The sequence below is a fragment of the Thalassophryne amazonica genome, chromosome 12, assembly GCF_902500255.1.
Source record: "Thalassophryne amazonica chromosome 12, fThaAma1.1, whole genome shotgun sequence".
Lineage (NCBI taxonomy): Eukaryota > Metazoa > Chordata > Actinopteri > Batrachoidiformes > Batrachoididae > Thalassophryne > Thalassophryne amazonica.
In genome coordinates, this window is record NC_047114.1 from 13,188,693 (window position 1) to 13,213,487 (window position 24,795).

General features: G+C 46.4%; 1 protein-coding gene and 1 long non-coding RNA gene across 2 annotated transcripts in view; one reads left to right on the forward strand and one right to left on the reverse strand.

Moving 5' to 3' along the window:
- Window positions 1–656: 656 nt before the first annotated feature.
- Window positions 657–24,235, reverse strand: LOC117521844. The gene is made up of 4 exons (XR_004564072.1): window positions 24,018–24,235; window positions 22,892–22,900; window positions 13,769–13,775; window positions 657–667 (listed from the first exon to the last, which is right to left on the reverse strand). It is a non-coding gene; the product is annotated as an uncharacterized LOC117521844 (long non-coding RNA).
- The window catches only part of fam110b (family with sequence similarity 110 member B), a 37,368-nt gene continuing 26,012 nt past the window's right edge, over window positions 13,440–24,795 (forward strand). Inside the window, exons 1-2 of the mRNA XM_034183197.1 lie at window positions 13,440–13,451; window positions 24,135–24,579. Of these exons, the coding sequence (XP_034039088.1) occupies window positions 24,457–24,579 (123 nt within the window). The 5' untranslated portion in view covers window positions 13,440–13,451; window positions 24,135–24,456. The remainder of the gene's footprint in view (window positions 13,452–24,134; window positions 24,580–24,795) is intronic.

The following is a 24,795-nucleotide window of genomic DNA, read 5'->3' on the forward strand; positions in this document are numbered from 1 at the left end:
AACGGGTATCGGTTGCGAACCGTGATCTCGTTCAGCCCTCTGTAGTCAATGCATGGACGGAGTCCGCCGTCTTTTTTGCCCACAAAAAAGAAACCAGTACCCATTGGGGAGGTGGAGTTCCGGAGCAACCCGGCAGCTAACGAGTCCTGGATGTAGGTCTCCATTGATTCGCGTTCCGGACGTGAGAGGTTGTACAGCCTGCTGGACAGGTACTCAGCGCCCGGTATCAAATCAATGGGACAATCGTACGGACGGTGCGGGGGCAGCATGAGTGCCAGATCTTTGCTGAAGACGTCAGCAAGGTCATGGTACTCGGCTGGCACCGCCGCCAGATTGGGTGGGACTAAAACCTTCTCCTTAGCTGTCACACTGGGTGGAACCAAGGATCCTAAACACCCATGGAAAACCCAAATCACTCGGGAGGTAGAAGGTGTCACATAAAACACAATCTCCTCCCTGTGATTTCCAGACACCAATGTCACTGGCTGTGTCTGATGTGTGATTAGTGGAAGAAGGGTGCCATCTAGTGCCCGTACCGACAGTGGTGACGGTAAGGCCACTAGAGGGAGCCCAACCTCCTTTGCCCATCTGCTATCCAGATTCCCCTCCGACCCTGTGTCCACCAGTGCTGGGGCGTGAAGGGTTAGATCCCCACTCAGGATCGTAACTGGGATGCGTGCAGATCATCGGGGTTTCCCCGCGTCAGTATTATGACCCACCCTTAGCCCAGTCTCTAAGAACGAGTGCTGCTGTTTTGACCGTTTGGGGCAGTTTTTCTGCGTGTGCTCGGTTGAGCTGCAGAGAAAACACTCCCCACGGACCAGCCTCCTTTGTCTCTGATCTGATCTCATTTTGGCCCTGCTCATTTCCCTAACAACGGCAGCAGGGGGAGCTGTCGTCACGTGGAGTACCCTGGCTGTGGAGCGTGGGGAAGACGGCTCCCTTTTGGACCCGGGAGGAAGAGGGACGGCTTGTGCCTGACCACGCCTTTCGTCTCGCTCCCGTTGGTGTTCTGTTAATCGGTTGTCTAACCGTATTACCAGGTCGATAAGCCCATCTAAATCCCACGGCTCGTCCTTCGCCTCCAGGTGCTCCTTAAGGACCAGAGACAGTCCATTTACGAAGGCGGTGTGGAGTGCAACAGCATTCCAGCCGGCTCACGCTGCCGCAATGCGGAAGTCGACTGCATACTTAGCTGCACTCCGGCACCCCTGTCTTATCGACAGCAGCACGCTTGAAGCGGTCTCGCCTCTATGAGGGTGGTCGAACACCTGTCTGAACTCCCTCACAAACCCAGTATATGTCGTTAGGAGCCGTGAATTCTGCTCCCAGAGCGCCGTAGCCCAGGCGCGTGCCTCTCCTCGAAGCAAATTTATAACGTAAGCCACCCGGCTAGTGTCTGACGCGTACATGACGGGACGCTGTGAAAAGACAAGCGAACACTGCATTAAGAAGTCTGCACACGTCTCGACATGTATGCTTCTGGGGAAGGAGGGGGGGTTCGTTGAACGACCACTGGAATGTCTGTGTCTGGCATTCAGTCAGCAGGAGGAGGTGATGCAGCGGCGCCCTGTGCGCGCGCTTCCACCTGGGCGGTGAGAGCCTCCATCCTCCGATTGAGAATAACGTTCTGCTCGGTCACCATGTCCAACCGAGCAGTGAAAGTGGTTATGATGTGCTGCAGCTCACATAACACGCCTCCTGCTGGCGCCTGTGCACCTCGCTCTTCCATTGGCTGTTCAAGCGATGGTTGACGCCCCTCGGGATCCATGACATTGGCCGAGAAATCCTGTTGTGAAAGTGTAGTGACACGGACCCACAACAGGGGGCGGTAATGAACGGACAATGGATTAAGCCAAAAAGTAACAATTTAATGTTGTGAATTGCACAACGGAATACAGACAAATGCAGTTGAGGAGTACAGTCAATCATACACAAGGTGACGTGTGGGCAGGCTTGAGGATAGAAGACGTCTGTCCAGAGAAGAGCCGGATCCCACACGGCTTCCACCGCCAACGGATCTGAAGAACACCGGAGCCGCCAAGTCCTGGGTCCCAGGTGGCCACCGTCTCCAGCTGTCAGACCTGGTACTGCTGGCAGAAACAGAAACAGTTAATGGTGGGTGTGTGGATACACACCCAGTAATCTCTCCGTACTCAGTTCCTCCGGGAGGGAGAACCTCCACCTCCAGAAACTGAATCACCCGTGCAGCTCCTGTCAGTCACTTCCCTGGAAGGAGTGGGAGGCGAATACGTCGCAACTCACACTATCCGCCAATCCAGCTATAGACTGTATCCACAGGATGAACGGCTGCACACAGAACAATATTTAGTCTTGGAAATTTACAGCAGAGAAGGTTACCTGAGTGGTAGCTGATTTCTCGGCGGGGAGGTGGAGTTGCAGTCCGGCTTTTATGGTGATGGTAGAATGAGTGACAGCTGGTGCTGTTGACGAGTGACAGCTGTCACTCTCTGTTGCTCCGACGCCCTCTCGTGCTTGAAGCCCACACTTCAAGCAGGGCGCCCTCTGGTGGTGGTGGGCCAGCAGTACCTCCTCTTCAACGGCCCACACAACAAATCTGCTTTCTAAAGAAAAAAAAACTAAATCTAAAAGGACAACAACAGAATGAAAAAATGCTAAATGGTAGCACATGAACAGAACTTACAGTTTTTCTTAATGGTATAAATGTAGCGGCTGCACTCTGTGTTGTGTTGTTATGACTCCGCCCATTCGCTTCCCTCGGGACGTGAGCTCACAATCTCTGGCATGGAAGCCACTCTCTCTAACCAGAAGGCTAAAACCCAGGGCTTTTGAGCTGTTGGGGATTTACTAAATATATATGCACAGCGACACCTGATGGCCTCCATTACATAAACTCAATTAAAATGAGTGAATGGAATGCACTGGAAATACATCACCAACACTTAAATGCCCCAAAACTTTAAATGCACTTAAAGGAACTGTTATGACAACAATTTTTGGCTCATGACCGAAAGAACGAGATCGCGAGTACAAGCGGCCGAGATGAGTTTCCTCCGCAGGGTGGCTGAACGCTCCCTTAGAGATAGGGTGGGGAGCTCGGTCACTCAGGAGGGGCTTGGAGTTGAGCTGCTGCTCCTCCACGTCGAGAGGAGTCAGTTGAGGTGGCTCGGGCATCTTTTCTGGATGCCCCCTGGACGCCTCGCTGGAGAGGTGTTCCGGGCACGTCCCCAGGGAAGATCCAGGACCCACTACGTCTCAAGGCTGGCTTGGGAACGCCTTGGGGTTCCCCCGGAGGAGCTGGGGGAGGTGTGTGTGGATTGGGAGGTCTGGGCGGCTTTGCTTGAGCTGCTGCCCCCGCGACCCGACTCCGGATAAAGCTGAAGAAAATGGATGGATGGAACTGTTACGACAACAATTCATTTTGAGTGAGTTTAATTAATGGAAATGAGTGACTAGAACTTTTTTCAGTTTGAGTTACATTAACTTAATTATTGTATTAAAATATAGTGTTCAGTTTAACACTGTGCTGTCTGCTCCTCCTTCTCCTTTCTGCAGGAGGAGTCAGCCTGCTGTGTGTTTGAGCATAGACCTGTAAAGGCCACTAGAGTGTACATCAGCCCCCCTCTATCCAGAAAGTTTGGAAGAATACATAGAATTATTTCACATACAATTTTCGTAGAAATTAGGAGCCTAATGGTGATGGTCTAGCGATTAAGTGTTGGGCTTCAGACCAGAGGATCCTTGGTTCAAACCCCAGCTTGGCCAGAAAATCACTCGGGGCCCTTGGTCAAGGTCCTTAATCCCTGAGCAGCTCCCGGTGTGTAGTCAGCGCCTTGCATGGCAGCACCCTTGTTGTATGGTTGGGGGTGCCTGGCTGCTTTTTGTTTCTGTCTTCTGTTTCTGTCTTTTGTTTTTCCCTCCAGGTGGCACGCGTTTAGGACTGAGTGGCTGTGTGGCTGAGTTATCAGGACCTCACCCTAATCACCTGAGGCTGATCATGTGCAGCTCGTCAGGACTCACAGCTGTGGTGCATCTACACGGATTAGAGCATGGTGGCATTTAAGTCTGGAATACACAGTGTGTATTTGCCAGAGACTCGACCTTGTGACCAGAAGGGTGAGATCGTCGTCTTGAGAGCCATCTCATCATTATGGATGCAGAGAACGTCCAGGTTTGATGCCATGGTCTGTGAAAGAGGAGGGGGTGAGGTCTCACGCTCGTCAGCACACTTCCTGAGGTACGTTAGGTTTTGTGACTAACATTAGTACAGTCAGTAAATGTGGTGTCCCTCACACCTTATTATATTGAGCTGTTATGTTAGTCGTTTAATCAGCTTCCACTGCAGTTTGAGTATGTGAACAGGGTGTTCCATGCCTGCAGGGTGGGAAGCTGATTAGTAATTAAGCCAGGAAGTGTTTGCTGTTTATGTACACCTTTGAGTGGTCTCTCTGTGTGTGGAGTGTGGACTCACATGATGGTTTCTTCTTTCACAGACTCGGTTTGTCACGGCCACCTGGGGGGTGTCGGCGGGGTCCTTGGGTCCGAACTGTTTCTGGCTCTGGACGTTTGTGCAGCTGGGAGCGCACCGTATTATCACCTCGCAGACCGTGCACTTATTTTTTTGTTTTTTTCCACATCACTGTTATGTCATTAAATTTTGTTATCCTTTGTACCGTGCTCTGCTTATTTCATACTGGGTCCTTCAAACGCTGGTCGGTTCTCCGGGCTGAGGGTGGTCGAACACCTGTCTGAACTCCCTCACAAACCCAGTATATGTCGTTAGGAGCCGTGAATTCTGCTCCCAGAGCGCCGTAGCCCAGGCGCGTGCCTCTCCTCGAAGCAAATTTATAACGTAAGCCACCCGGCTAGTGTCTGACGCGTACATGACGGGACGCTGTGAAAAGACAAGCGAACACTGCATTAAGAAGTCTGCACACGTCTCGACATGTATGCTTCTGGGGAAGGAGGGGGGGTTCGTTGAACGACCACTGGAATGTCTGTGTCTGGCATTCAGTCAGCAGGAGGAGGTGATGCAGCGGCGCCCTGTGCGCGCGCTTCCACCTGGGCGGTGAGAGCCTCCATCCTCCGATTGAGAATAACGTTCTGCTCGGTCACCATGTCCAACCGAGCAGTGAAAGTGGTTATGATGTGCTGCAGCTCACATAACACGCCTCCTGCTGGCGCCTGTGCACCTCGCTCTTCCATTGGCTGTTCAAGCGATGGTTGACGCCCCTCGGGATCCATGACATTGGCCGAGAAATCCTGTTGTGAAAGTGTAGTGACACGGACCCACAACAGGGGGCGGTAATGAACGGACAATGGATTAAGCCAAAAAGTAACAATTTAATGTTGTGAATTGCACAACGGAATACAGACAAATGCAGTTGAGGAGTACAGTCAATCATACACAAGGTGACGTGTGGGCAGGCTTGAGGATAGAAGACGTCTGTCCAGAGAAGAGCCGGATCCCACACGGCTTCCACCGCCAACGGATCTGAAGAACACCGGAGCCGCCAAGTCCTGGGTCCCAGGTGGCCACCGTCTCCAGCTGTCAGACCTGGTACTGCTGGCAGAAACAGAAACAGTTAATGGTGGGTGTGTGGATACACACCCAGTAATCTCTCCGTACTCAGTTCCTCCGGGAGGGAGAACCTCCACCTCCAGAAACTGAATCACCCGTGCAGCTCCTGTCAGTCACTTCCCTGGAAGGAGTGGGAGGCGAATACGTCGCAACTCACACTATCCGCCAATCCAGCTATAGACTGTATCCACAGGATGAACGGCTGCACACAGAACAATATTTAGTCTTGGAAATTTACAGCAGAGAAGGTTACCTGAGTGGTAGCTGATTTCTCGGCGGGGAGGTGGAGTTGCAGTCCGGCTTTTATGGTGATGGTAGAATGAGTGACAGCTGGTGCTGTTGACGAGTGACAGCTGTCACTCTCTGTTGCTCCGACGCCCTCTCGTGCTTGAAGCCCACACTTCAAGCAGGGCGCCCTCTGGTGGTGGTGGGCCAGCAGTACCTCCTCTTCAACGGCCCACACAACAAATCTGCTTTCTAAAGAAAAAAAAACTAAATCTAAAAGGACAACAACAGAATGAAAAATGCTAAATGGTAGCACATGAACAGAACTTACAGTTTTTCTTAATGGTATAAATGTAGCGGCTGCACTCTGTGTTGTGTTGTTATGACTCCGCCCATTCGCTTCCCTCGGGACGTGAGCTCACAATCTCTGGCATGGAAGCCACTCTCTCTAACCAGAAGGCTAAAACCCAGGGCTTTTGAGCTGTTGGGGATTTACTAAATATATATGCACAGCGACACCTGATGGCCTCCATTACATAAACTCAATTAAAATGAGTGAATGGAATGCACTGGAAATACATCACCAACACTTAAATGCCCCAAAACTTTAAATGCACTTAAAGGAACTGTTATGACAACAATTTTTGGCTCATGACCGAAAGAACGAGATCGCGAGTACAAGCGGCCGAGATGAGTTTCCTCCGCAGGGTGGCTGAACGCTCCCTTAGAGATAGGGTGGGGAGCTCGGTCACTCAGGAGGGGCTTGGAGTTGAGCTGCTGCTCCTCCACGTCGAGAGGAGTCAGTTGAGGTGGCTCGGGCATCTTTTCTGGATGCCCCCTGGACGCCTCGCTGGAGAGGTGTTCCGGGCACGTCCCCAGGGAAGATCCAGGACCCACTACGTCTCAAGGCTGGCTTGGGAACGCCTTGGGGTTCCCCCGGAGGAGCTGGGGGAGGTGTGTGTGGATTGGGAGGTCTGGGCGGCTTTGCTTGAGCTGCTGCCCCCGCGACCCGACTCCGGATAAAGCTGAAGAAAATGGATGGATGGAACTGTTACGACAACAATTCATTTTTGAGTGAGTTTAATTAATGGAAATGAGTGACTAGAACTTTTTTCAGTTTGAGTTACATTAACTTAATTATTGTATTAAAATATAGTGTTCAGTTTAACACTGTGCTGTCTGCTCCTCCTTCTCCTTTCTGCAGGAGGAGTCAGCCTGCTGTGTGTTTGAGCATAGACCTGTAAAGGCCACTAGAGTGTACATCAGCCCCCCTCTATCCAGAAAGTTTGGAAGAATACATAGAATTATTTCACATACAATTTTCGTAGAAATTAGGAGCCTAATGGTGATGGTCTAGCGATTAAGTGTTGGGCTTCAGACCAGAGGATCCTTGGTTCAAACCCCAGCTTGGCCAGAAAATCACTCGGGGCCCTTGGTCAAGGTCCTTAATCCCTGAGCAGCTCCCGGTGTGTAGTCAGCGCCTTGCATGGCAGCACCCTTGTTGTATGGTTGGGGGTGCCTGGCTGCTTTTTGTTTCTGTCTTCTGTTTCTGTCTTTTGTTTTTCCCTCCAGGTGGCACGCGTTTAGGACTGAGTGGCTGTGTGGCTGAGTTATCAGGACCTCACCCTAATCACCTGAGGCTGATCATGTGCAGCTCGTCAGGACTCACAGCTGTGGTGCATCTACACGGATTAGAGCATGGTGGCATTTAAGTCTGGAATACACAGTGTGTATTTGCCAGAGACTCGACCTTGTGACCAGAAGGGTGAGATCGTCGTCTTGAGAGCCATCTCATCATTATGGATGCAGAGAACGTCCAGGTTTGATGCCATGGTCTGTGAAAGAGGAGGGGGTGAGGTCTCACGCTCGTCAGCACACTTCCTGAGGTACGTTAGGTTTTGTGACTAACATTAGTACAGTCAGTAAATGTGGTGTCCCTCACACCTTATTATATTGAGCTGTTATGTTAGTCGTTTAATCAGCTTCCACTGCAGTTTGAGTATGTGAACAGGGTGTTCCATGCCTGCAGGGTGGGAAGCTGATTAGTAATTAAGCCAGGAAGTGTTTGCTGTTTATGTACACCTTTGAGTGGTCTCTCTGTGTGTGGAGTGTGGACTCACATGATGGTTTCTTCTTTCACAGACTCGGTTTGTCGCGGCCACCTGGGGGGTGTCGGCGGGGTCCTTGGGTCCGAACTGTTTCTGGCTCTGGACGTTTGTGCAGCTGGGAGCGCACCGTATTATCACCTCGCAGACCGTGCACTTATTTTTTTGTTTTTTTCCACATCACTGTTATGTCATTAAATTTTGTTATCCTTTGTACCGTGCTCTGCTTATTTCATACTGGGTCCTTCAAACGCTGGTCGGTTCTCCGGGCTGCGTCCGACACATAACAGTAGTCTCTGGCCATACATCACGGACCCAGCGGTAGCAGAGACGGTAACGCACCGGCAAGGCGGCAGCAGACGTTCAGAAGTTATCCGGATCAGTTGCGGGTGCTCTCCGCCCGGATGGTGCGTGTCTGAGAACCCATTACTGAATACTAATTTGTGCTCTCTTTCAGTCGTGTTCCTGTGTTGTGCCTTATCCGTGGGTCGTGGTGGAGTGTGACTGGCGACGGCTTCGCGTCACACTCCGACCGGATAAGAGGTTTAAACGGGAGCTGCATGAGTGTGTTTGTAATGGGTGAACGCGCACGGTGGAGCTCTGTGGCACGGGTCGCTGTGCTTCCTGTGTTACAGTTGTAGCCCCGTTTCCCCGGGTGAAGATAACTACTGCGTCTGTTGTGTCAGCTCCGGCGTAATTTAGTTGAAGCACATTTTTGGTTGTGTTTTACACATAGCTGCGCACAGGAAAAGCAGCATGTTGTTTTCTCTGTCACCAAAGGGGTTTTTATTTTCAGCACTTTGGCTCCCTCTGTTGGTGACTGAGTCACATTACCGTTAATGCTCTTAAGGTGGAACAGGTGTGTTCCATTTGTTTGAGCTTAACGGTATACGTCACTTATTAGTTTTGTGTTGGTTCATTTTTTGTGGGTGTTTTTTGAGTTGGTTTTTGTGTGGGAGATTTTTTACACTATTAGTGTCTGGGGTCGTGACCCTGCAGTCTGTCTGGAGCATAAAAAAAAAGACCCAAGTAACTTTATGTTAGTCTGTTAGTCTTTCTTTTTATTTCTTTTGGTTTCACCTCCCAGGGTTTGATGGGACGGTCCTCTGGGGGGTGATGGGGGGGGTAATTGGGTTGTTTTTTCTTTTTTTTTGTTATGCCCTCTCTTCTCCTCTGGCTCCAGCCGTGTGAGCCGTACGTGTCGGCGTTGCTGGAGTGGTGCAGTTTGGTTATGCTGGGCGTTTCCCAGGTAACCTCTGCACCTGGGAGGGGGGGGGGGGGTTCGGGGTGTTGTTTTTTTTTGTTGATTCCCTGTTCCACTTCCGGCTTCAGCGCGCCTTTGAGCCATCTGCCATCGGCGTGGCTGAGGTTTGGGGCAGTGGAATATACCCACAGCTGGTGGCTGGTTTGGAAGTCGGAGGGGTGGCGCCGTTTTGTGCCGTCTGCCATAACCGCTGTTCCACTCCTCCCGGTTGACTTCTGGGGTATAGTCATGGTTGGTGACGCTGGACGTGTTTCCAGTTTCCACTGCGCCGAGGGGGTGGGGTTGGGGTTGTTTTGTTTGTATGTTTTTTTTTTCTTTTGTTTTTCCCCCCAGTTTCTGCCCTCAGGGTGTGACTGTGGTGTCCTCTGGGGGGGAAAGGGCTGTGGGTCCATCTAGCCATAGACGGCCGGGGCTGGGTCCGTTGGTCATGAGGGGGGGCGTCTCCTGGGGTTGATGGAACGGTCCTCTGGGGGGCGCTGGGAGTCCCCGTGGGTGACTTTGGATCCCAGAGGGACCTCGGCTGTGGTTATTACTCCTGGAGCTGGCAGGATGTCCTCTGGGGGGTGTTGGTCCCTACATGTCGTCGGGGGGGGGGTGGTGTTAACGTTTTTATTTGCAAGCTTAAGTTTGGGTTGTTTTTCTTTTCTCCTCTTCCCGGGGTTTGATGGGATGGTCCTCTGGGGAAGGGGGGGGTGGTTTGGTTGTTTGTGTTTGTCTTTTTTGTTTTATGACTAATCAGATTTTGAACAAAGTTGGACAAAGGCTGACCGCACAGGTTTAAGAACTCCTGGCCACACCTGTGCAAATTGACTGACAGAAACAAGGGCAAAGATGCAGTCAGAGGAGAAGACGTCAACCGTTCTGTCAGATGAAGATTCTGTTGGAAGATGAATGCAGATACGGTTTCCAGCCATGGTCCCTGGAGGGGGGTGTCTCTCCTGGGCCAGGTTTGTGTGGTCGCCGGGAGGCTTCCCGTGAGGGTGGGGTGCTGTTGTATGGTTGGGGGTGCCTGGCTGCTTTTTGTTTCTGTCTTCTGTTTCTGTCTTTTGTTTTTCCTTCCAGGTGGCACGCGTTTAGGACTGAGTGGCTGTGTGGCTGAGTTATCAGGACCTCACCCTGATCACCTGAGGCTGATCATGTGCAGCTCGTCAGGACTCACAGCTGTGGTGCATCTACACAGATTGGAGCATGGTGGCATTTAAGTCTGGAGTAAACAGTGTGTATTTGCCAGAGACTCGACCTTGTGACCAGACGGGTGAGATCGTCGTCTTGAGAGCCATCTCATCATTATGGATGCAGAGAACGTCCAGGTTTGATGCCATGGTCTGTGAAAGAGGAGGGGGTGAGGTCTCACACTCGTCAGCACACTTCCTGAGGTACGTTAGGTTTTGTGACTAACATTAGTACAGTCAGTAAATGTGGTGTCCCTCACACCTTATTATATTGAGCTGTTATGTTAGTCGTTTAATCAGCTTCCACTGCAGTTGAGAATGTGAACTGGGTGTTCCATGCCTGCAGGGTGGGAAACTGATTAGTAATTAAGCCAGGAAGTGTTTGCTGTTTATGTACACCTTTGAGTGGTCTCTCTGTGTGTGGAGTGTGGACTCACATGATGGTTTCTTCTTTCACAGACTCGGTTTGTCGCGGCCACCTGCGGGGTGTCGGCGGGGTCCTTGGGTCCGAACTGTTTCTGGCTCTGGACCGTTTGTGCAGCTGGGAGCGCACTGTATTATCACCTCGCAGACCGCGCACTTATTTGTTTGTTTTTTTCCACATCACTGTTATGTCATTAAATTTTGTTATCCTTTGTACCATGCTCTGCTTATTTCATACTGGGTCCTTCAAACGCTGGTCGGTTCTCCGGGCTGCGTCCGACACATAACAACCCTGACATTGGTGTGTGAGTGTGTTTGTGTGAATGGGTGAATGTGAGGCACTTTGAGCATCTGATGCAGATGGAAAAGTGCTATATAAATGCAGTCCATTTACCATTTTTACCATTTTAAAATCTACACGTACTGTATAACGGCTGAGTGGATCCTTGTCATTTGATTGGTGCTTTGTATGTCACATGGCATGGATTAATTCATCCCATTTGTGTTGCATTGCATTTAGAGTGCGGCTTGGTTCCATTTAGAGTGCAAATTTGGTTCCATATGTTTGGTACCATTGCACTCTGCACACGCACGCGCGCACCTCCTTGTGCACGTGCGCACGTGTGATCATGCAAGCACATGTGCACGCGCACACGTGATCACACGTGTGCACGAGTACATGTGCACGCACGTGCATGCACGTGCTCATGCTGCACATGCATGCGCACCCACACATGTGCACGCATGCACACACAAAACAAATCCACTGTGCTGCCTGGAGGCTGTTTGCAGGCACAGACAAAGAAAAGATGGACTCATTTCTGATTTTTTTTTTTTTTTGCTCCACTGAGGACATAAACAGTCGACCGAGCTGGTTGGCTGTGTTTGAGCTAACTGACGCTGCCACACACACACACACACACACACACACACACACACACACACACACACACACACACACACACACACACACACACACACACACACACACACAAAATCCACTCAGCCATAAGCCGTCTGGATGCATGAAGACTTGTTCACATGAAACGCTGAGGTGATTTTTGGCTGGACTGAGGAACTACACAAAGTCTTTTTTTTTTTAATGGAAGTCCAAAGTCATTGCACAGCATCACTGGACTACACATTACAGTGGAACACCAAAATGTAAGTCCCTTTTCTGTTGTTTATATATTAGTAATATATCAAATGACAAGGATCTATTTTAGCCGTTATATAAAACAAATAATGAATGTTTTTACATTCTTTCAATGGAACAAATATTTAATTCGGTGAAATATTCGTACCATTGAACTCATAAACAGTCACGAGTGACAGTTAGCAATCATTTAATGAACAAAGAGCTTACGGTTACACCCTCACGGTGTCTGACACAGCTCTCTGCTGCTCAGATTAAAGACCCTGTGTGCAGATTTTTGAACACAGCAGCAAATGCTATGTATATCCATCCAATATCAATTTAGTTTGAACATTTTTATTATTTGTGACTTATATATAACAAATGACATGAAATACGCATAATGAAATATGAAGTGTGCATCACATTTAAATGAAATGGGCTCAGGTTGTGGCTCTTACAATAGTTTAAAAAACACATTACAAATTTTGAATTATTTTATTTTGTATCACTTTAACAAATATCCAGCCGATTTTGAATATGTAAAAAGAATAACTAGATTCAGCACCTGTTTCATTTCCACACCAACAGCTTTGTGGTTATATACTTTGCCTTTTTCAAATATAAAACGGCACACTTTGCTTTCATGGCATCATTTGCCACCTTTCTTAGTAAACTTGAGTAGCTCCTGAAATTAACAGCTCCATGAATTTGGCACTTGTGCAAAGGTGGCTTTGCTGCCTTGAGATGTTGGGACTCAGTGCTGGGACTTGGAACTCACATTTTCAATATGTAGTGTGTTCCAGGACTCGGTGTCACTGAGCAAGACTCTGAATCCCAAGTTCCTTCTTGTCCATTTTAAGGATCTGTTCAGGGTAAGCAGCTCGCCCTGAAAACCAAAGTCATGAATCATAAAACCTGCATACCCTTGAGAGAATATGAGTCCAGTATAGAGGAAAAATTCAGCTGTAGTATTCCAGTGTGGTGACTCTGTGAATGTGCTGGAGTGAGTGCTGTGTTTGCCCTGCAGTTTCAGCACTGGTGGGTGGGACTCCCACTGAGCATCCATCTGGATGCACAGGATTTTCTGCAGGGAATAATACTATGAGGTCTGATGCAAGATGATCAGCATTCACATTGTGGAAGAAAAGAATTGAGCAATGTGGAATCCTACACACAACTAAATATTCTGGACATGTTGTCCAGCCAGAATCGAGCAGTACTTCAGACCTTGGTCTAAGATGTCTGCCACTTTCTGGAAAAACCCTGAAGTCAAATATACAACAGAACAGGAGGGTAAAAGTGCACTTAAAGAATGGAGAGAACATGCAACTGGATGTAATGCCACACTTTTTATCTGTACTGCAAATTAGTGATGGCTAACTTCAAACTCTTGTTTTGGCACATGCTTTGCATCACCCGTGTTTTTCCAGAGTCAGTTATCAAAAGGAACACTAATGGTGGACTAATGTGCATCTGTATCAAATTGCAAAATTCATATTTAAAAGCTGCGTAAGGTCTATAAATGCACAAATACAGTAAGTACATGTAGTTAGGTCCAGGGGTGCCAAAAAGGGAGGAATAAGGAGAAGGATTCTAGACGCCCATGGTTGACAGGTGACCAGAAGAGGCCCCTAATAATATTATAAAACTGACAAAATAATATGAAGTGAAATGAAGTTTCTAGTATTTACAGAAAGTGTGCAATAATTCTTTAAACAAAATTAGGCAGGTGCATAAATTTGGGCACCCCAACAGAAAAAATACATCAACATTTAGTAGAGCCTCCTTTTGCAGAAATAACAGCCTCTAAACGCTTCCTGTAGCTTTCAGTGAGAGTCTGGAATGTGGTTGAAGGTATTTTGGACCATTCTTCTTTACAAAACATCTCCTGTTCAGTCAGGTTTTTTTTTTTGTTTCCAAGCATGGTCAGCCCGCTTAAAATCACACCACAGATTTTCAGTAATATTCAGGTCTGGGGACTGAGATGGCCATTCCAGAATGTTGTACTTGTTCCTCTGCATGAATGCCTTAATAGATTTTGAGCAGTGTTTAGGGTCGTTGTCTTGTTGAAAGATCCAGCCCCGGCACAACTTCAGCTTTGTCACTGATTCATGAACATTGTTCTCAAGAATCTGCTGATATTGACTGGAATCCATATGACCCTCAACTTAACAAGATTACCAGTACCTGCACTGGCCACACAGCCTCTCAGCATAATGGAACCACCTCCAAATTTTACTGTGTAGCAAGTGTTTTTCTTGGAAAGGTGTGTTCTTGTTCAGCCATGAATACCGCCCCTTGTTATGTCCAAATAACTCAATTTTAGTTTCGTAACTCCACAGCACCTTATTTCAAAATGAAGCTGGCTTGTCCAAATATGCTTTAGCATACCTCAAGCGACTCTGTTTGTGGCATGTACACAGAAAAAGCTTCCTCTGCATTACAGCATCAAACAGCATCTCTGTGCAAAGTGCGCTGTATAGTTGAACGATGCACAGAGACACTATCTGCAGCAAGATCCTATGTTCCTCACAGTAGAAACTGACAGCTGAAATCTCTGAGATTGCTTTTTGTATCCTTCCCCTAAACCATGATGTTGAACAGTCTTTGTTTTCAGGTCATTTGAGAGTTGTTTAGAGGCTCCCATGTTGCCACTCATTAGAAGAGATGCAAAGAGGGGAAACATTTGCAAATGGCCACCTTAAACACCCTTTCTCATGATTGGATTCACTTGTGTAAGGAGGTCCAGGCTCAGTGAGCTTACCAAACCAATTTTGTGTTCCAATAATTAGTGCTAAATGTATTCAAATCAATAAAATGATATGGGTGCCCAAATTTATGCACCTGCCCAATTTTGTTTTAATAATTATTGCACACTTTCTGTAAATACTAGAAACTTCACTTCACTTCTCAAATATCAGTGTGTTTGTCGGCTATATGATATATTTAAGTGAAATTTCTGATCCAGACAACCAATGATTTATAAAGGAAAATTATGAAAATTATCAGAGGTGCCCAAACTTTTGGGTTGGTTTGGTTTGCTGGAGATAAGACCTTTTCTCTTGTAAGGTCGGATCTTTCTGGAGGTCAAGGAAAGCTTTTCGCTTTTGGTTGATGAGTTGTTGGAGGACCTGGTCATTCTCATCAAACCAGTCCGGTGCTTCCTCTTCTGGTGTCTGAGTGTTTCTTTGCAGCCTGTTGTTATGGCTGTCTTAAGCTCCTCCTAATGTTAAGGAGCCAAGACAGAGCAGAGTTCTTTAATCAGGTGCTGTTGAAACTCTACTTTAGTTTCTCGGTCTTCGAGCTTGGTAATGCTGTGTATCGTGTGACTGTTGACCTTGGGTGACTTTGAAAGGTCAAACTTTCAGAATAGCTATTTTTCAACAACTGGTTACAGATACACTAATGGTTGCTAATAAATATTAGCAGGAAGTCCTGTGTCATCTTTCTTGGTGTCACACCCTGTTACCTTGGATGACCTAGAAATCGAAAACTCAGGTTGACCTTTTTTCAGGAATCACTTGCAGATAGAGGTGTGATTACAATTAAACACTAACATATACCACCTTTCTATGTCACATGGCCTTGGACTTTGGGAGAACTTTGAATGGTGAAAGTCTGACAATGTTTATTTTGAGGGAACAGTTAGAGATGCACCTAAGTATTACTGTTAAACACAAACACAGAGTCCTACATAACCTTTCTCTTGGTCAACTGACCATTGCTCTTGGGTGACCTTCAAATCTGAAACTCAGAATAGAGGAATTACAACCTCAAATCAGAAAAACTTGGGATGGGATTGGAAATGGGCAGGCTGCAGTAATTGACAGTCTGACATATACTTTTTCTGTTTCATTGCAGACAACATGAACCCAAGATACGAGTATTTCATGTTTTGTGTGGCCAACTGAAGTTAATTTGTGAATATGCATTCATTCCTGCATGTAAGACCTCAAACACATTCCAAAAGTTCCAAAGTTAGGACGGGGGGATTTAGGGCTAGTAATGAGATAGAAAAAAAAAATGAATAATGATCCAATTTCAAACAAGTGACTGTTATCATGATTTGTACAAAAGCAGTTTCCACAAAGGCTGAGTCTCTGTGGAGGAAAGATGGTTCAGAAAATCTCGTTTGTCAACAAATGCATGAGAAAATTACTGAAATGTTTCAAAACAGTTTTCCCCAAAGAATGTTTGAAAGGAATTTCCATATTTCTCTCTCTACATTGCAGAATATCATGAAACCATTAAAGGAATCTGGAGGAATTTCAGGGCAAAAAGGGCAATGGCGCAAGGGATCACTGACCCCACAGACAGCACTGCATCAAGAACAGTTAGTCATAAATAGCTGAAATAACCACATGGGCAAGGGATTACTTTCGAAAACCTTTGTGCAACACAACAATACAGTTATATTCACAAATATCACTTGCAAAAAAGAAGCCTTATGTTCATCTTCTCCACAAACAGGGTCAACTTCTCTGGGCTCAGAGGCATCTGGATTGGGCCATCAGACAGTGGAAACATGTACTGCAGTCAGACAAATCAGTATTCCAGATTTTTTTATGGAAGAAATAGATGCCATGTGCTCTGGACCACAGATGAAAAGGACCATCCAAACTGTTATCAGCAACAAGTTAAAAAGTCAGTACCTGTTATGGTATGGGGTTGTGTCAGTGCCCTTGGCAAAGGTCATTTCCACTTCTGTGATGGCAGCATTAATGCAGAAAATGCACTGAGATTTTTGACCAACATATGCTGCCTTCAAGATGACATTTTTCAAGGGACATCCCTGCATTTTTCAACAAGACATTCAAACCACAACCTGCACACATTAAAAAGGCATGGCTGCAGAAGGAGAGGGTACACTACTGGACTGGCCTGCCTACAGGCTTGACCTGTCCCAAATAAAGTGTGTATGGAGAATTTAGAAGTGGAAAATGCAGCAATGACCCTGTACTGTTGCAGACATTAAGACATGTCTACAGGAAGAATGTGACAAAATAACACCTGAAATGATTCATCATTCATCTGGTGGTTGGCTCTCACTGCGGTATTGTATCACTTCCTGTTCCGGAGCACAGTGGTGTTTTGCTGTATCTGTTAGCTGTTTAATCTGTGCAGTTAGATTGATCTAGTTAACTAGATAACGATTTGTTTCACAGTGTAATCTTCACGTGCCTTAACTAAAGCACTCCCTCTGCTGAATCACCTCTAAATTATTTACACATTATTCACTTTGCATGTTTTTAGGAATCCGCTAGCTTAGCGCAGCTACTAGCTCTTAGCCGGTTTAGCATGGTGGCTTCTCCTGTCTCTCCCGCACTTTTCTGCTCTGGGTGTGAAATGTTTACTTATTCCTCGGCCTCCTTTAGCAGTAATGGTACTTGTAATAAGTGTAGCTTATTCGTAGCTTTGGAGGCCAGGCTGGGCGAATTGGAGACTCGGCTCCGCACCTTGGAAAATCCTACAGCTAGCCAGGCCCCTGTAGTCAGTGCGGACCAAGGTAGCTTAGCCGCCATTAGTTCCCTCCCGGCAGATCCCGAGCAGCCGGGAAAGCAGGCCGACTGGGTGACTGTGAGAAGGAAGCGTAGTCCTAAACAGAAGCCCCGTGTACACCGCCAACCCGTTCACATCTCGTTTTTCCCCACTCAGCGACACACCCGCTGAGGATCAAACTCTGGTTATTGGCGACTCTGTTTTGAGAAATGTGAAGTTAGCGACACCAGCAACCATAGTCAATTGTCTTTTGGGGGCCAGAGCAGGCGACATTGAAGGAAATTTGAAACTGCTGGCTAAGGCTAAGTGTAAATTTGGTAAGATTGTAATTCACGTCGGCAGCAATGACACCCGGTTACGCCAATCGGAGGTCACTAAAATTAATATTGAATCAGTGTGTAACTTTGCAAAAACAATGTCAGACTCTGTAGTTTTCTCTGGGCCCCTCCCCAATCGGACCGGGAGTGACATGTTTAGCCGCGTGTTCTCCTTGAATTGCTGGCTGTCTGAGTGGTGTCCAGAAAATGAGGTGGGCTTCATAGATAATCGGCAAAGCTTCTGGGGAAAACCTGGTCTTGTTAGGAGAGACGGCATCCATCCCACTTTGGATGGAGCAGCTCTCATTTCTAGAAATCTGGCCAATTTTCTTAAATCCTCCAAACCGTGACTATCCAGGGTTGGGACCAGGAAGCAGAGTTGTAGTCTTATACACCTCTCTGCAGCTTCTCTCCCCCTGCCATCCCCTCATTACCCCATCCCCGTAGAGACGGTGCCTGCTCCCAGACCACCAATAACCAGTAAAAATCTATTTAAGCATAAAAATTCAAAAAGAAAAAATAATATAGCACCTTCAACTGCACCACAGACTAAAACAGTTAAATGTGGTCTATTAAACATTAGATCTCCTTCTTCTAAGTCCCTGTTAGTAAATGATATAATAATGGATCAACATATTGATTTATTCTGCCTTACAGAAACCTGGTTACAGCAGGATGAATATGTTAGTTTAAATGAGTCATCACCCCTGAGTCACACTAACTGCCAGAATGCTCGTAGCATGGGCCGAGGGGGAGGATTAGCAGCAATCTTCCACTCCAGCTTATTAATTAATCAAAAACCCAGACAGAGCTTTAATTCATTTGAAAGCTTGTCTCTTAGTCTTGTCCATCCAAATTGGAAGTCCCAAAAAACAGTTTTATTTGTTGTTATCTATCGTCCTCCTGGTCGTTACTGTGAGTTTCTCTGTGAATTTTCAGAACTTTTGTCTGACTTAGTGCTTAGCTCAGATAAGATAATTATAGTGGGCGATTTTAACATCCACACAGATGCTGAGAATGACAGCCTCAACACTGCATTTAATCTATTGTTAGACTCGATTGGCTTTGCTCAAAATGTAAATGAGTCCACCCACCACTTTAATCATACCTTAGATCTTGTTCTGACTTATGGTATGGAAATTGAAGATTTAACAGTATTCCCTGAAAACCCCCTTCTGTCTGATCATTTCTTAATAACATTTACATTTACTCTGATGGACTACCCAGTAGTGGGGAATAAGTTTCATTACAGTAGAAGTCTTTCAGAAAGCGCTGTAACTAGGTTTAAGGATATGATTCCTTCTTTATGTTCTCCAATGCCATATACCAACACAGGGCAGAGTAGCTACCTAAACTCTGTGAGTGAGATAGATTATCTCGTCAATAGTTTTATATCCTCATTGAGGACAACTTTGGATGCTGTAGCTCCTCTGAAAAAGAGAGCCTTAAATCAGAAGTGCCTGACTCCGTGGTATAACTCACAAACTCGCAGCTTAAAGCAGATAACCCGTAAGTTGGAGAGGAAATGGCGTCTCACTAATTTAGAAGATCTTCACTTAGCCTGGAAAAAGAGTCTGTTGCTCTATAAAAAAGCCCTCCATAAAGCTAGGACATCTTACTACTCATCACTAATTGAAGAAAATAAGAACAACCCCAGGTTTATTTTCAGCACTGTAGCCAGGCTGACAAAGAGTCAGAGCTCTATTGAGCCGAGTATTCCTTTAACTTTAACTAGTAATGACTTCATGACTTTCGTTGCTAATAAAATGTTAACTATTAGAGAAAAAATTACTCATAACCATCCCAAAGACGTATCGTTATCTTTGGCTGCTTTCAGTGATGCCGGTATTTGGTTAGACTCTTTCTCTCCGATTGTTCTGTCTGAGTTATTTTCATTAGTTACTTCCTCCAAACCATCAACATGTCTATTAGACCCCATTCCTACCTGGCTGCTCAAGGAAGCCCTACCATTAATTAATGCTTCGATCTTAAATATGATTAGTTGGCTATGTACCACAGGCTTTTAAGGTGGCAGTAATTAAATCATTACTTAAAAAGCCATCACTTGACCCAGCTATCTTAGCTAATTATAGGCCAATCTCCAACCTTCCTTTTCTCTCAAAAATTCTTGAAAGGGTAGTTGTAAAACAGCTAACTGATCATCTGCAGAGGAATGGTCTATTTGAAGAGTTTCAGTCAGGGTTTAGAATTCATCATAGTACAGAAACAGCATTAGTGAAGGTTACAAATGATCTTATGGCCTCAGACAGTGGACTCATCTCTGTGCTTGTTCTGTTAGACCTCAGTGCTGCTTTTGATACTGTTGACCACAAAATTTTATTACAGATATTAGAGCATGCCATAGGTATTAAAGGCACTGCGCTGTGGTGGTTTGAATCATATTTATCTAATAGATTACAATTTGTTCATGTAAATGGGGAATCTTCTTCACAGACTAAGGTTAATTATGGAGTTCCACAAGGTTCTGTGCTAGGACCAATTTTATTCACTTTATACATTCTTCCTTTAGGCAGTATTATTAGACAGCATTGCTTAAATTTTCATTGTTACGCAGGTGATACTCAGCTTTATCTATCCATGAAGCCAGAGGACACACACCAATTAGCTAAACTGCAGGATTGTCTTACAGACATAAAGACATGGATGACCTCTAATTTCCTGCTTTTAAACTCAGATAAAACTGAAGTTATTGTACTTGGCCCCACAAATCTTAGAAACATGGTGTCTAACCAGATCCTTACTCTGGATGGCATTACCCTGACCTGTAGTAATACTGTGAGAAATCTTGGAGTCATTTTTGATCAGGATATGTCATTCAGTGCGCATATTAAACAAATATGTAGGACTGCTTTTTTGCATTTGCGCAATATCTCTAAAATTAGAAAGGTCTTGTCTCAGAGTGATGCTGAAAAACTAATTCATGCATTTATTTCCTCTAGGCTGGACTATTGTAATTCATTATTATCAGGTTGTCCTAAAAGTTCCCTGAAAAGCCTTCAATTAATTCAAAATGCTGCAGCTAGAGTACTGACGGACTAGAAGGAGAGAGCATATCTCACCCATATTGGCCTCTCTTCATTGGCTTCCTGTTAATTCTAGAATAGAATTTAAAATTCTTCTTCTTACTTATAAGGTTTTGAATAATCAGGTCCCATCTTATCTTAGGGACCTCATAGTACCATATCACCCCAATAGAGCGCTTCGCTCTCAGACTGCAGGCTTACTTGTAGTTCCTAGGGTTTGTAAGAGTAGAATGGGAGGCAGAGCCTTCAGTTTTCAGGCTCCTCTCCTCTGGAACCAGCTCCCAATTCGGATCAGGGAGACACACACCCTCTCTACTTTTAAGATTAGGCTTAAAACCTTCCTTTTTGCTAAAGCTTATAGTTAGGGCTGGATCAGGTGACCCTGAACCATCCCTTAGTTATGCTGCTATAGACTTAGACTGCTGGGGGGTTCCCATGATGCACTGAGTGTTTCTTTCTCTTTTTGCTCTGTATGCACCACTCTGCATTTAATCATTAGTGATTGATCTCTGCTCCCCTCCACAGCATGTCTTTTTCCTGGTTCTCTCCCTCAGCCCCAACCAGTCCCAGCAGAAGACTGCCCCTCCCTGAGCCTGGTTCTGCTGGAGGTTTCTTCCTGTTAAAAGGGAGTTTTTCCTTCCCACTGTCGCCAAGTGCTTGCTCACAGGGGGTCGTTTTGACAGTTGGGGTTTTTCTGTAGTTATTGTATGGCTTTGCCTTGCAATATGAAGCGCCTTGGGACAACTGTTTGTTGTGATTTGGTGCTATATAAATGAAATTGATTTGATTTGATTTGATCAGTTGGTATTCTCAACATAAAAAAGATCTTTAAAGGCCAATAACACATAACATGAAGTTGGGCGAATGAGGCCGAACAAAGCCGAATTCGCGAACCCCAATAAATTCCAGCCACTGTCGGGAGGGACAGACAGCAGTGTATGGATGCCATACGATCCTCCGGCAATGGTTTCGTGCACACTCATGTGCACACACACGAACACAGTGCGGCCACATGAGAGGTGTGATACCACATTGTGCTCACACAGCAGCAAAAGCAATTAAATGTTGTACAAATGTACATAACTCAAAGAAAATGTGTCAGGACCAAATGATGGGAGAGCACAGAACATTATAAGAACAATGAATGTACTGTTTAAATGTAAGACAATCATGTTACTGGTAATGATGTGTAATTGATGCTTGATGACTTGACGGTCTGTGTTGGAAATGAGGAAACAATTGGAATCCATTTTGTCTGTTAAAATATTTCATTCCTGTTATAAAGAGCAGACAATACAAGAATTATTGTCCTTCTGTTCCTTTTTGTTCATGAACCGTGCCCATGGACGTAAACAAGGAATTAATAAAGTGATATGAATGAATTGATGCACTCATATTATGAACACATCAGCCAGCCACACAGAGGGTCCACATGTCCATGTGTCTTTGGCCAATTGGGGTGCGGTGCTCTGAAGGACAATGTGTCATGTGGACTATAACTCACATGGTGGATGTGGCATTTTCCTCGCCAGCTGGCTGTTCACATGATCATAAGGATATTTTCACATGGGGCAGCCTGCCTGTTGCTGTCTGCAATGAGGCAGGCTGAGGCACAGCTGAATGCGTTCCAAAGGTGAGTATTTTTCACCGTGTCATGAGAGCCTGCTGACACGTGCATTGTGGTGGCATGCTGAGAGGTGATGTTCTTTATGGAACGATATGTGTTCTCCAGCTGTGAGTAGCGATGATACAGCGGTCAGGTGCGAGATGATGATCACCTTGGTGAATGCGCGTGTGATCATCTGATGGCTTTGGCGCACCCGCGTGCATGAGCATCATCTGATTGCCTCGGTGGGCATGATTTGGCCATGATCTGACAGCTTCGGTGCACCCACGTGCGCTGGCATCATCTGATTGCCTCAGTGGGCGCGTCTGGGCCATGATCATCAGCGATCGTGTTTTATTTTTATCTCTGTTGTGCTGGTGTGGGCATGCTGCTGGCCGGTGATTCCACCTCCAGCGGGACATGCTGGCTATGCCATGATGAGTGTTCCACAGGTGTCAGCTGTTCTATCATGGACATGACAGCCGTCTAGCTGTGCATGCTGTGCTGGACAGCAATTGCACTGCATTCCAGTCACCGTTCAAGCCTTCACCACCTCAGTCGCACCTCGACAATGTTGGATCACGGTGTGGGGAATTGGGGGGGGGTTTGCGACACACTCGCACGCCGTTCACATTGCTGGGGCAGAGGGCGGGAGGGGGGAGCATGACACACTTGCATGACAAATTCGCACGCCATTTGTGTTGCTCGGAGGCAGACACAACAGACTGACCTCCCTTTGAGCTTTCGCCACCTTGACCGCACCTCGACAGTGGTGTTCTGCACACTACATTTGTGCTGACTGCGCGAATGGGCCCGCATTTTCTAAGTGCCTAGTGACTGCTGTTGGAAGTTTGTGGGTGGCACCTGGATTCTGGCCGAGTGTGAGTCGAATGGACATTCTGCGCCATTTGCCATCATTCTGCCGCTAGTGTGAAGGTTAGCTTATTCACCACATGCGGCCAGGGTGCATTGTGGCCGATCATTTCGTGCAGCCCCACGACTGCAGTCTGAATGCTCCGGCCTGCGTACGACATGCTGTACAAATGTTGCAGCCACGGTCAGATGGCAGTGCGGCCTCATCTTGCCGTCTTTCGTTTGGGTTTTGCGAATGTGGAGTGCATGTGTTGTGGCTGAATGGGTTGTGCCGACTGCTGTACGAGGCATTCGAGGCGGCTCCGATTTTTCAGGACTGCCATTTGAATCCTGCGCCATTCGGCCTCATTCATGTTAACTGTTGTGGGGAAGAATGGCAACCTTATAAAGTTGTGAATGCTTTAGCGTCCCACCTTTTTTTGGAATGTGCTGAAATGCAGGAATGAATGTATATTAAAAATGGAATAAAGTTGACCAGAAATTAAATATAGACACACACAAGAAATTATGATGATGTCAGTGAGTCACAGAGTTACTCGTAATTTGCATGTACTTGTGTAAAGTTGCACTCTGAGTGCTCAGTCTACTTGTTAACATTTTTTCATGATTCATGTATTGAACTGCAGATGTGTGTGTTGAGTTGTGAGTAAACTTTGTTTACTTTTATGCTTCTTTTTTTCTTTTTCAGATTTTGTGTACGGCTGAGGAAAGCGGAGTTGTAGAGTGAAGTGGAGGCTGAGGCTTCCTGCCGACCATCCGTTTTCTGTGGAGGCACTTGTGCTAACCACTGTCAGCTCCAGCTCCGGTCGTGGCCTGTCTTTAGGGTTTGTGCTGCAATGTCATGGTGTTTTGTTTTTTGTTTTTCACTGTAGCAGCACAACAGTACAACTTGATGAAGTCTGAAGGATGTTCAAAGACTTTTACGCTTGATATGTGCTGAGAAAGAAGAAAAATTTCAGTTGTATGAGATGTACAGTCAGCGTGTTCAGCTAATGCTTAGGTCTTAAGTTGGCCAATATTTGAGCCACCAGCACCCGAAGCCAGAGTCTGTTTTAGAGCCACTGGATCCTGCAGGTGATGTGTGGGGCTGGGGGTTGATCTCTTTCTGGACCTTCTCTGCTTCAATTTGTGTCTACATGTGTAGGGGGTCCCGCTGTGCCCCTACCCTCTGTCAACCCCCCCATACCCACTGCCACCACGGCCGGCCTCCCCAGTCACTTTGTTGCCATGCCAACAGAGACATTGACTCCAGCCCTGCCAGATAGCAAGGCACCTGGTCCAACAGCACCCTTCAGTTCCACCGTACCACTCCGCATCCTCAACAAGGGCCCCGAGTACTTCAGGAGACAGGTACAGTAGACTGTTTGTCAGTATTACTCTTTAGCTTAATGCTTGTCCGATGCATAGACATTAAGCATTTTCAGGGACTTGTCTTATAGGACAAATAAAATGAGAGACCCACTTGTCCTATTGCTATCCTGACTTGTACCATGCCTTGTACCATGGTTTGGCAACGGCAGCTTAAGAAACAGAATTGTTCTTCATTGTGTAACTTTTGATAATATG